General features: G+C 36.3%; 1 protein-coding gene across 8 annotated transcripts in view; it reads right to left on the bottom strand.

Annotated features, from left to right (window-relative positions):
* LOC125695282 (kinesin light chain 1) overlaps nt 1-13,570 on the bottom strand; it is a 58,922-nt gene that overhangs the window by 13,458 nt on the left and 31,894 nt on the right. For all 8 annotated transcript variants that reach the window (XM_048949503.1, XM_048949505.1, XM_048949504.1 and 5 more), the window contains 11 exons: nt 12,029-12,290; nt 10,356-10,586; nt 8,509-8,587; nt 6,392-6,617; nt 5,498-5,585; nt 4,786-4,887; nt 3,936-4,109; nt 3,649-3,748; nt 2,730-2,779; nt 2,573-2,640; nt 1,037-1,145 (listed from right to left, as the gene is read on the bottom strand). In XM_048949503.1, coding sequence (XP_048805460.1) covers nt 1,037-1,145; nt 2,573-2,640; nt 2,730-2,779; nt 3,649-3,748; nt 3,936-4,109; nt 4,786-4,887; nt 5,498-5,585; nt 6,392-6,617; nt 8,509-8,587; nt 10,356-10,586; nt 12,029-12,290 — 1,489 coding nt within the window. The remainder of the gene's footprint in view (nt 1-1,036; nt 1,146-2,572; nt 2,641-2,729; nt 2,780-3,648; nt 3,749-3,935; nt 4,110-4,785; nt 4,888-5,497; nt 5,586-6,391; nt 6,618-8,508; nt 8,588-10,355; nt 10,587-12,028; nt 12,291-13,570) is intronic.

The raw sequence follows: 13,570 nt of genomic DNA, 5'->3' as shown, positions 1-13,570 counted from the left end.
ATAATGACATATTTTAGAGTATAACACTGTAGACAGTACATTATACACCAATGAAAACCTGAAAAAGCTTAGAAAAGAAATAGCAGCAAGCTCAAATGGAAAATTAAGACCAGGAACAGTTTTTCCAAAGGTTTGGACAAGCCAGAAGTGGGCTGATTTAACAGAGACACTAAAAGAGGAGAATTTTTCTCTCAGAGAAGTCTATCCTTAATTCCCAAATAATCAATTCTAGGTCTCACCGCAAAAAAAAAAATAAATAAATAAAAAATAAAAATAAAAAAAAAAATTAAAAAAAAATTAAAAAAATAAAAATAAAAAAATAAATTGAAGCTTAAAAAATAACTACAAAAACAACTATATACAAGCAAATTGTTTTTTTCCAGTCTTACTACTATTATATTATTCCAAATTGCCTTTGCATCCATTAACATTAAAACATCACACAGCATGACAGCAGTAACAATGAATTTGCTTTGATTGGTAATAAGATACAATGCACGTTTATTTTCAAAACATATTTCAACGACAAACATACCAAAAATGAACCATGAAATATATATAGCAAACTTTTTTTTTTTTTACTAAGGATAGTTCTCTATTATTTCCCTTCACCTTTGCATTTCCTCTGAAGAACTTTTCTCCTACGTTTGTTCATACATTCCTCTTATCAGTTTCATTGCACTTATCAGGCAAGCACTTGCTAATCTTCCATCAGCTAGTTTTGTTGAAGAGCAAACCTATCTCACCTTGTATCAAAGATCTATTGCTAAACTCACTAGAAGAGCATGAGTTTTATTTCACTTCTCCAGAATTCAGCTTGTGCAATACACCAAACACTGAAGAATATTATTCAAAATGCAACCACAAATGTGTATAAGCAATTGAATAAAAGATAAATAATCAAATAAGGTGTAGTACATTATCTAAGTTAATTTACTTGAACTAAGAAGTTTAGCATTTTAGATGTTCTGAATAGAGAATAGGCACCAAAGTTGAAAATCTGCATGGCCATAATGCAGAGGCAACATATACTTGCCTGTTTACGAGATCTCATTGCTGCCTCTTCTAATGTTTCAGCAGCTTCAAATTTGCCTTGTCGTCTGTAAAGTGCCCCAAGGTTCTTCAATGTAGTTGTTACTGTTGGACTAATAAAAAAATACATATATACACATTATATACACTTCTCTCAGAGAGTGGTGAGGCACTGGAATGGCTGCCCAGGGAGGTGGTGGAGTCGCTGTCCCTGGCAGTGTTCAAGAGGCATCTGGATGAGGAGCTACAAGACATGGTTTAGTGCTTGTGGTAGCAATGGTAGTGGGAAGACGGTTGGACAGATGATCCTTTCCAACCTTGTGATTCTATGTTTCTATGATTAGATTCCTCTCAATTCACAAACTAATAAAAAATGAATTAATACAATATAATCTTTTTGTAGTTACTAAGTCTTGACATATACTATAACTTATTACACATACATGAAAAAACTGTTACGCCCCCTCAAATTGCATTAACATCTCATGCTATCATTAGTCAGCACCCCCAAACCTGAATGTTAGTAACTAGCCTCTGAATCCAGCCATGAGAAAACTGGAATGTTTCTTAGATGCATCTCAAGAGGCAAAAATTTAGCTCAGTTCTAATGTGTCCAACTGTAATTCTGAAGCATCCAGATGACGCGCTTACTCATGCACACTGACTGTCACTGTAGCACACATTAGTCACAAAACAGAACCACAGTACAGTTGGAAGGGAGATCACCTAGTCCAACTCTAAATTAACAATTCCACCAGTTTTTATTTAATAACTACTTTCAGCTTCTGTGCTGAACTTGAACAATGGAAGAAAGGAAAAAAACTCCACACATTCCACTAGCAAATCTGACTCCTGAGACATTTTTGATTCAATGATGCAAAGAGAATTAGCTCAGTCATAGTATTGTTGCTTGAAAGTTTGCTCCAATAAGAGTAGAGAAAAAAATTCCTCATGCCTTAGAATGAAATTAAAACAAAGCATGCATGAAAAGCAAGCATGATGCAAGCTGAAATTCCTGTTTCTCTTCTTCCAAGATAAGATGCATGCTCTCATTCACACAGATTAACATTCTTCAGGCTTTAAAAACTCAAATTTGGGGGTTGGACTCAATGATCTCTGGAAGTCCCTTCCAACCCCTACAATTCTGTGTGATCCTGTGAAATAACATGTAAGCGTAGCAGTTTTAACTTTGCTCTCTTATGCCAGACAGAAACTCAAGGCCCAGGTATTTACAGTCTTTTTCACTCCTGACCTTCTCTACGGGTTTTGCTGGGGCAGGGAAAGCACACGAGCCAACTGAAAGTATAAAAAGAAAGGTGACCTGCACTAGATCTCATCAGCCTGCATTAAAAGCCTCAGGATTGCAAACTGCTGCCATCTGCACTCCTGAAAGCCAGCCTTCAGCCTGAGTATCTAATACTGTACTTCTTGTTGCTGTAAGCAAGTTGCTCATTTGTTTTCATTTCAAAACATGCTTTAGTCTGACATTTCTAGATACTGTCTATTGCCATGTGATCTATCCAATAAAGGAAATACTCACCTATCAACTTTGCAAGCTTTGTACCAGCCACCATATTCTCCAAAAGATGTGCCATCTTTTTGCTTTCCCTAAAAAGTGAAGTAGCATTATAGAAAAATAACTCATTTGTAACTAAAACAATAAAAGCTCCAAAAAAGATTTATGACAGTGGCCTTACTTTGCACTCTTCCCTCTCTTCTGCATGCATCCAAATAGGCTTATTTTCATCTAATGAAACAGAAGAAAATATTTTATAGAAGTACAAAGCCACAAAGCATTCACTGCAATATTTTAACCCTTCTGAAATAAGGCTAAGAACCACAGAAAGAAGCACCAGATGAATGTAACGTTTTTTACTTGTTTTACAGTTCTTTTTTCCTGATCTGAACTTGGGAAGTTACTTCTAAGAAGCTCTGAAGTCGATACATACTGCCATCCATCTATCATGTACCTCGTTACGTGCTAGCAAACATGCATTTGTTTCTTTTACCATAATGATTATTTTGACATCTACTAAGTGGTGCATATGCTACTGTCACAGAATGCAATAAAAACTGTGATTTACAGTTGATGAAATGGATTTAACTTCAGTGTACAATGTAACTTGTACAGTGTAAAATATCCTTAAATTTACAGAGTAAATATCCTTAAATTTACACTGTAAATTTACACAGTAAGTTTAAGAATATTTTCTAATTCTTTGTATGTTAGAGAATGACTCATCAATATATTCAGTGTCCTTAGAAATTTGTTCCAATGACTGGATAGTGACATTTTCAGCATCTATAAAAATGCCAAAATCAGTTTCTGATGTACATAAAATAAATCACGCCAGAAATATGCTGCAAAGGATATAAACCTAACCAAGGCTCCCTCACTGAAGAAAATTTCATTTTAAATTAAATGTTACTGCTGTATCCACTGAACACCTTTTTATGCTGAATTTTACAATACTTTAATGCATCTGCTCTCTCAATTCTCAAATCTGCTTCAAGCAGACAATTCTAATTAGGATAAGATCAACCTCCAACAGATTTTCTTCCCCAACTACCACAAAAATTAAACATACTTTGAAGTCTAAGGACGAAGTTTCTTACCATCTACAGAGCCAAATTCCCGTTCATGAGCACGAGTAAGAATCTCTTTGTACAAAGTTTCCGCTTGCTTAAATTTGCCCTGTTTTAGGTAGCAGGATGCCTAGAAAGAAAACACCCCCAAAAAGACAACAGTGCTTTTTTAATTTAGTTTGAGAAGTAGTACAGTAATATAATTCAGTACAATATAATACAGTAATATAAAATTCAGTAATAAAAACTGAATAACACACTGAAAACATTCAATTCACGAGAAAATCTCACTTTAGATTTACTTATAAGAGCCTTACCAGGTTATTCTTTGTTTTTGCAACATTTGGATCATCCGGTCCCAGCTTAGTTTGGTAAATTTCCAGCGCTCTCTGATAGTAATATTCTACCTCCTCATATTTACCCTGGTTCTGGCATAGTAGAGCCAAGTTATTTAACTGTTTGGCAACATCGGGGTGATCTTTCCCCAGGACCTGGAAAAGAAATATCTCATATTAAATTATTTTCCAGTAATCATACCAGGGTTTAAAAGCGTATAAATAGCCCACTGGTATTGATTTGTCAGAAATTTCAACATGAAGATGATGAAAGAGAAGGATATGATAATTACTCAATGATATTACAAATCCAGAAGGCTGTAGAGAAACTTGTAACAGGCATATTTTAAACCATACAGTTACATTAAAAGCAGCGTATTATCCAAATAAGCCTGAAGATGCAGACATTCAGTCACATGGACCATGATAAGTATCTCCATAGTCCTAGAATAATCACTTCAAAAAGTTTAAGTTCCCTGTTTAATTCCAGTGCTCTTGCCAAATCAAAGATCTCTCAACAAACGAAAGGGGGAAAAAAAGGTAGAGAAGGTTTATTACAAAATACAGAACTTGGAATACACCCAGTGTGCTGCAACAGTTCTGTAAGAATTTAACATGGTTTTATATTTCAGACGTTGCTAACTACTGTGATATTTCAGACGTTGCTAACTACTGTGATTGGCCTGGCAGATCTGTCCAATCAAAACACAGAACAAATGTAAGGATGTTTAATCCTGCCCCCAAAAAAGTCTACTCAAAGGTGTTCTGTTTGCATTGTTTTGTTGGGTTGCTAGCTTTTCGGGTTTTTTTTTTCTTTTTTTTGCAATTGTACCTTTTCTCTGATTTCCAGAGCTCGCTTACACAGAGGTTCAGCTTCTTTGTACTTTCCCCGTTTACCATAGAGAACTGCAAGATTATTTAGAGTTGCTGCCACCTGCCAACAGAGAGAAGTATTAATTACGTCAATTTGCTGATACAAATAACTATTAAATTAATGTACTTGTTTTCAAATTTACCTCTTGAATTTTGCAAACGAAGAGATTCCCAAATGTCATTCACAAAGTTACCCCCAAAGTTATATATGCTCAGGCCTGCCTCGCTTCCAAACAAGTGGCATGATGAGAGACACCCCACTGATTTTTAACACTGGGTACAGAAGTTCGATTTATGCCTCATTTAAAAGCAGCAGCAAAACAAATCAGAAGTACACCTTCAATCTGAGTTCACTCAATCAACAGTGATTCGAGTAAGCAAATTAACATTTTTCTTTATAAATTCATTTCCCAGAGAAGATCCATGCAATCTGATCCAAAAATCAAGTAAGTGCGGGTCATTTGTGGTGAAACAGCATCAAATATAATGCTTGTATTCAAAAGAAAACAAAGAATTTTACAATGTGGCCTCCTACCTGTGCTGTATAGAGATAAGCCAGGTCTTAAAAACTTTCCTGTTGAGTTTAACATTAGAATGAGTTGAAAAAAAAAAAAAAAAAAAAAATTCATCAAAAAACAAAGCTAAAAATATAGTATTGCTTGTATACAAACCGCTGGATGATCTTTGCCCAAAGTCTTCTCACGGATAGCCAAGGCATCATTCAGGAGATTCGCTGCGTCTTTGTATTTGTTCTGGTCTCTGAAATTTAAGAAGTGATCATTAATACTGAGGATTGAGAAGAGATGTCATAATAATGAAGCTGGCTTCAGTACTGAACTAAAGATGTTACCATAACAGCGGATTAATTAAGAATACATTTAGGAACTGCAAGACAAAAGCATGAAGCCCATAACTAAAGTAGCTAGCAGGTTCAATTTTGATTGTGCTGTCCAATTTATGTCTCTAGATTACCCAGGAGGGGAGTAAACTCTTCAAAAGGGCTGACAACAGCAGGACTAGGGGAAATGGATCCAAGTTGAAGGAGGGAAGATTTAGGTTGGATGTTAGGGGGAAGTTCTTTACAAGGAGAGTGGTTAGGCCCTGGAACGGGCTGCCCAGGGAGGTTGTGGATGCCCCGTCCTTGGACGTGTTTAAGGCCAGGTTGGACGGGGTCCTGGGCAACCTGATCTGAATGTGTATGTTTGGTGGCCCTGCTAGGCAGGGGGGTTGGAACTACATGATCCTTGGGGTCCCTTCCAACCCGGGTGATTCTGTGATTACCTGAAAGTGGATAACCAACACATGCTTCTTCACCATACCAAATAAGGAAGGGGCTGGTTTTCAAAAATGCTTTGCTCTTGCAACAAAGGCATAGACAAAAATGCAGCAACTCGCTTGAATTTTAGCATGGGTGGACATACATTTTAATGGACTCTCTTGAGGGTTTTAAAAAGCAGGCAATGGAAAATAATAAGACAGCAAAAATGCTAGCCTGAACACTGTCAGGCTACAGCCAAATGTCAACTATTTGTTCAGCTGGCATTTATCTATGTCACTATACAAACCTGTACACCAAAGCAAGTATGTTCAACATAGTGGCAACGTCAGGATGGTCATGGCCTGAAGTCTTCTCCAGATCTTCAAGAGCTTGTTTACAAAGAGGTACAGCAACCTCGTATCTACCTTGGGAAGCGTACTGAATAACAAGATTATGAAGGGTCCTTAATCTTGCTGGAATTTCATAGCCACCTTGTTGGGCAGCAGCTGCTGCACTGCTATGCTGCTGTTGGACTGGAAGAAACCCACAGGATTTTAATTTGTTTAAAAAGATTGATGTAACTTGAAGACATTTAACATTTTAAACTCAGTGACACACAAGAGACTTATTGAATTCTATTTCTTCAGTACAAAGCATTAGTATTAGAACAAACACACTTCACTTAATTCTTCACATTCTGTCCACGCTTCATAAACAAATGTACTGCATTACTATTATTTTACAGTTTTACTAGCTCAGGAGGTCTAATTAATAAACAAATGGAGAAAATGTCATACTTCACCTCAGCAAACCATTAACAGTTCTCAAGACTAACACAATTTTACAATCAGAAATATTAAAATTTCCCTATGGAAAGGAACACTAACGCAGACAAGCAAAGCACTGGCAGAACAGGTCAAATTATTTCTCCTTTTTCCATTATTATCTTTCTCTAAACTTCTCAGAAACTTCTGTTTTTGCTTATTTCCCTTTGTCATACCAAGAAATGCCTAAGGTTGGCACAAAATAGATTAGAGCAACTTGGCTGCCACAAGTAGCAGCTATAAGGCAAAAGGCCAAAAAAGACCAAGTCAAAACCAGTGTCAGCTTTTTGATTTTACTTCCTAAACTTCAAGTTTAGCCATTTGTTTTCCTTAGCTACTGGTTATTGGTTGTTGCAACCCCCTCCCACTCCTCCAAACTATCCCTTTTCTCTTAGCCTAGGAGATTTCATCTCTTACTCATTTTTATCGAATTATAAACACACAGAACAAGGGTTCCTGCTGTGAGACCGACTTTCTTCCCTCTATTAAAGGAAACACTGTCACAGCAAGCAGGAGCCTTTTTCTGGCAGTGGAATCATACAGTTCCAAACCTACATCCACAATCATTGCCTGCCAAACCACTGAAACATTTGAGTATTTTTTTTTTCCTGGAGATCAAGGAAATTACCAAAACAGCTCCACTGTTTAAATCAAAACAGTAAAAACATAGATGGACCACACAGGTATACAGGCTGTTTTGCCACTCAAAACTTTCCTAATTCAAAGCTCTAGGTAAGGCCAGATAAGCTCAGGATGAAGTCCATGATCAACACTTTCATAATCCCTGCAAATCTTCCCCCCATTGCTGTTGCTCATATACTCCATGCTTGATAGCATGGTAACCTTGTGTGTGCTCAAAATGGAAATTCAAAACTCTGAATTTTGATTAATTGCTAATTGATTAGCAAGGTAGTGCCCTTCAGACACTTTTTTTTTCTGTGATTTATTCACTAAGAATCATTATACCACCAGCACACTGCGTATACACTACCACTATAATGTATAATATAAGCTTTACGTAAGAAAAACAATTTCAGTAAGGCTGATCTGTCAATGGCTTCTTTCAACCTCTAATTCAAACTTCATACCTATTCATTGGTCCCTCTGACTTGAAGACAACATCTCTAGAATGAGTAATGAAGTAAGGAAAACAATCTTAGCAAAGGACAAAAGATTGAATGAGAAAGGCTCCATGTCCCAAAATGTTAAATCAGATCATTTAAAAGGTCATTAACAGAATTACCATCTGGGCAGATGACCAAAAAACTTCAGTGTTTCAGAGAACGTGCCCCTGTCACCTTGAACAATTTTCACCACTCTGAGGCCCTCAAAAAAAAAAAAGACCGTGGGACCAGTTTCGTAGTGAAGTTAGTTCCAGGAATTTTGCAACAGCTAGTAAGCTTTGAAAATCTAGGCCCCAGTTCTGCACACCACAGTTATGACAACTGATTTTCCTGTTTCATTATTCTAGTAGGGCAAGAGGTATTCACTGCTTCACTCTGCCCCAGAAGACCATACACGTGGATTCACTTTTCTGATAAGCATCCTTAGCCTCTGTATTACAGAGATGTAGTAAAACTGCAATTAGAAATGTACTTACTTCCCTGTCCTTGGTCATCTTCATCATTGGGAAATAAGTCATCCAAAGGCTCTTTGGTGGAATCTGTATCTTTGTCCTCCTGTAGAAAAAGCCCAAGCCCAAACAAATTGTTATACAATTAAATCTAAAGCATAAATTTAATTTAACCCTGCAACACTGAAGGAACTTTCCACATCCACAACTTTGGAATTGCCAAAGAATAATGTTTTTCATAGAAATTAAATGAAGGTCTCAAGTTCAAGTGTATTTACACCCTCTGTCCTAAAACAATATGGGACACCTTCAGGAGATCCAGGAATAGAAATCAGGTCTCCTAGATTTCAGGTTTTTTTCAGTTCAAATTAAGCTCCTAAAAACACACTTGCTACTTTTACCAAAACATTATGCCTACAGAGAAGTACCCACAGAAGAGCAGTACTGAAAACACACTTGTCCGTTGTGCTTAGAAGTCATACATGCAGTTGTAGATAAGCAAGCGAAAAGAATAAGGAGACTGATCTCCAGAAGGAGAATAAATTTGAACTAGTAACCAGAAATAGATTATCCTCCCATCCTGTTTCACATATGTGAAGCCTACAGAAAACCCAGCTGCGTATTCCTTTTTTTTGGCCCTCTGTTGGACACTTTTTTCTATAGAAGAAAAGGTAACTGCTGCTGCTGGCTCTCAGACTCAATGGTTGCAAAGCAGGTGCTCTGCAAAAACCAGCAGATTGATGAGACTATAACCTTCCCACCTGATATCCATTTTTAGACAAGCTGATTCCAAGTTTACTTTGAGTATATATGCAATTGACAAAAGGGTAACAACAGGGACTGTCTGCGTGGTTAATTAAATCATAAATTAATAATAATTAAATCATAAAGGTGCTTTGTTTACTTCGTTACTACGTGCCAATCAGATTTCAATTACTGTTGTTATTTAGGCCGTCTACAGATTATTGTTCAACTTCTAGGGCACAGAAGTCAGAGTATTCCCATCTCCTGTACCTTTTCTTCTCCTTAAAGTTTATTAAACAGACTTCATTGGCAGTGTTCAACCACAAATACCAACTCGTGAATCAGCTCTGAAAAATTCTGAATGCATCTGGTCAGCTCTATGTTAAACAGCATTTAGTCAAGCAAGAATAAAACACATTTTCACCCATCATGTTGCTATTTGGTTATAACTGTAAGATATGACTAAGTAGATCTGAACACACAAAATGACATCTTTTCTACAGTACTGTCCAGAAGAAGAAATAAAAAGACAACATGAAGAGTAAATTACTTAGAAGTCCTTTCAACTGGTTAAGTCACTTCTGTAAATTAAAACTGTACCCATTTGCTCTCTGAATCTAAGAATATCTAACAAAATAGGTTAGGTAATAATGACTGAAAATGTACATATGACCACAATGTTCAGCAGAAGGTGAAGAAAGGGGATCCTACACCAGTGTAAATTTGCAAAAGATAGAAGCGATAGGGACTACACATAGCTTGCATTAGATACAAAGTATTTTTCCTATAGTCAAAATAATTCAAGTCCCCTTTGTTCTTAGAATCCAAATAAGTTTGCACTGCTCACTTATTTATAACTGCCGAATGTATACAAGGAAATTTTTGGGCAAGTTCAGTTTATAATTTTTAAGCTAGCATGACACTTTTTTTTTTTAATATCTACAGGCAGTAAAACATTTACTCTCTTACCCTAAGAATCTAAATTACGTGACACTAGTATAAAGCAAGCACTTTAATGACATGTTTATGTTAGCAACAAATAAAAAGCTTCCATCTGTCATTTTTCGCTAACTAGGCAGATTACAGCACACGCATAAATGTGAGCTGGTTTTTCCCACGCAGCTACTTACTGATGGTGAAATATCATCATCGTATTTTTTTAATTGATTCATGAATTCTAGATGCTTCTTCTCTTCCTCCAGCTGAGCCACAGATTGCTCACTTTTCTGTAGCTTCTGTTGTGTATTGGCCAGTTCATCCCGTAGCCACTGATTTTCCTGACACAGTCGGCGAACCTGAGCACGCAGTTTTTGCTTCTCTGATTCCACTGCATTTAAGTGATTTGACAAGGCCATCATTACCTAAAAGGCAGAAAGTATCATATCACATGACATACCTCCTCCAGAATGCAGTCCTGTATTCAGCACTAAAGTGTTTTATTACTTAAAACCTGCATTTGTGAGATCTGGACACAGAATAACAATAATACTTCAGTGACTGTTATACTATCTAAAGGTGCACACAATTACACCAGCACACAGATGTAGATATATATGAGATATTTGAGCGTGCAGATATCCTACATGTCTGAATCATTTTTATCCTGTAACATGATAAAGCAGCCATAAAAACAATCTGCTTGGATTTTTTTTTTTTTTGCAAAGCAATGTCAAATGAAAAATGAGTTTAACACTGGTGAAAGCCAAACTCTACATACAGCACACTCTGCTTTCACTGTTTATGTTAATATACCACCAATACAAATGGAAAGCATACCTTCAAAGAATGGGTCAGGGGTGATAATAAAAATCTTATTTTAGGAGTGTCAAACTCATCTAAGTTATCAGTATTTCACCTCCTCAATTTCATGTTTCTTTGAAGCAAAGTTACTTCAACGTGTTTTTGAAGCATTTAACATGAAATAACTGCTGTTTTTAACTAAAATTTCAGGTTTCAAAAACAAATATTAATTCTTTAGAAACTACTTTTTCCTTCTAAAGGAAGATAAAACATGAGGAATAATTCCCTAACACCAGTTCAAATCTCCAGACTTCAGCACCAAGCTGTTTGTGTATTCAAATTTAACATGCATTTTCTCATTCACCTTCTGCAGATGATACCACCCTTTACTACAATAGTTAATGGAAGTTAGCACTTAGACCCTTCTTTAGGGCATAAATGAAAGTTGCTCAAATTCCATACTAAATTCTTAACCTTCAAAATGCATTAAAATTCAATTTTGATTTGTTAAGGTATTCAATAAATATTGGAGACTTTTAAACCCCAAGAGCGCTGTGAGATTGTATAAAGAATCTCAGAATCAAAGGAATAAGAACACAAATGTAAGATCACAGCAGAGCTGAAAGGTCAGTCTCCTAACCCTAAGGAAACTCATTTGTGCAGGACCTCCACACCTGTATTTCAGAGCTAAAGTGCTGACGCTTGGTTCTTGTTTGAGCAGCTCGTTACCTGACTAATGCCATGGAAAACTAATAGAAAATAGCAGCCACCTCACCAAAGCAGAGAGGAGCTTAGCTATGGGCTTCAGGGCTTTGAAACATAATGTATAATTAGTTCTGTAACACAGTAAGACAGCCTCTATTAATTACAGCAGCCTGCTTCCTTAACACGAAATAATAACTTCCATGACTCAGCGTACAGCTAATTTCAGTAAGACAAACGTACATCCATCAAAACCGATTATGTTTAAATTTCCAATCTGAAGTCAAACAAAGGTCTTTCGTTATTTTTTTAATACACTAAAAATTCAGTCAAAATCTGAAATGCTTTATTTCTACTTTACCTGTGCTTCACTAAGGCCGAGCTCCAGCATCTCCAGTGACTTTCGAATCATGTTTGATTTTTCTTCAACCAGATTAGTTTCATCATCTTTCTTCAAACATTTCAGTGTTTCAAGTAAGCTCTGTAAAATTGAGTTGTGCTCATTCTTCAGTGCCTCCAGTCCATTAATCACTTGCTTAGTTTTGGCAATGATTTCATCTTGAGTGAGCTTCTCCAACTTCTCTTCCTTTAGATACACCATTGTGGACATGTTTTCATACATTCTGAAAAGGAAGAATACAATAGTTAACCAAAAGGTAAAAATAAAACTAGAGATTCTCTAAAAGTATGCACTGGTAGAGCTTTTCTTTCAGTCATTAAAACATAAGAATTTGAAATGCATATTCATAATGGTATTTTTGTGCAACTTCCACAAAGTTTTAAGTCCTGGCTTTGAACATTTCAAGGCTTCCAGTTTCTATTTCCAGAGTTAAGATTAACACCAATTCATGAGTCAACAATAAATAAAAAATCTATACATACAACAACATGGCAGAAGAATTTCTAATGAGCACCAAATAGGATTCTGGTTTGTGCAGAAGCAAGTATAAGAGCTGCTGTTGAAAGAATACACTGTAATCTGATAGACGCCACTATTTATGTATTACAAATGTATTATGTATTACAAATATCCACAAAACAACACTAGAAGAAAACAGCATCAACCCTCAAAAAAGGCTGAGAGATCAGTTAAGAAAAAAAATGAAGTCTTAGCTTTTCTAGTCCTTGGAAAAGGACAATCTGTTTTAAAATTAATAACTGCCCCCTAAGGCGTTGTTGTTACACATCTAGGTGTTCATATAGAATCACATACAGATGTTTGGCTGTCTGTGGATTCAGACAACTGTTTTAATGAAGCTGCAACAGCTGCTAAATGCTAAATGTATAGCACAAACTTTGTGAAAAACATTTCACTGTGCAATTTTATCAATAGCTCACATACTACATTACGGCTATAGGACTTCTGGATGTTCATAAATGCCTCTACCAAATGCAAAGTGTAGAAAGTCCTGTATTTTTATGATTGCACGTCCTGTTAATGAAGTGACAGCCAAGTATAACAACACCAGACTACAAACAGATGATGGAAATCAATTGACCCTATTTCATCACCACTAGAAAAATCTCCTATAATGAGAACAGAGAACGTAGGAGGATACGAATATCTTCAAGTGTACTGGGAAGAACACAAAGGAACAAGCATCCACACGTGCACCTCTTTGTGACAACAGCTGGAAGATGTGCTTACCCTACAGCATTACATAAATAGAACACTGCTCATTCTCTGCACACTCAAACCACCCTCTCTGTTATGACTTTCTTTCTCACAAAAGAGCCACATACTGGTTTATTTTGTTATCAGCTATTGTCTGAAAACACAGATAATCTAGAAAGCAATTAATTCAGTTTTACCACCATTTAGCTTCACATGAACTTCATATTCATAAAGAGATGCAATCTGGAGCATTTGTATCTGTATGAAACACCAAATTTATCTGGCTAA

This window comes from Lagopus muta, chromosome 6 (assembly GCF_023343835.1).
Source record: "Lagopus muta isolate bLagMut1 chromosome 6, bLagMut1 primary, whole genome shotgun sequence".
NCBI classification, from domain to species: Eukaryota; Metazoa; Chordata; class Aves; order Galliformes; family Phasianidae; genus Lagopus; species Lagopus muta.
Note: the sequence above shows the minus strand (reverse complement) of the source record. Positions and strands in the feature narration are given on the sequence as shown.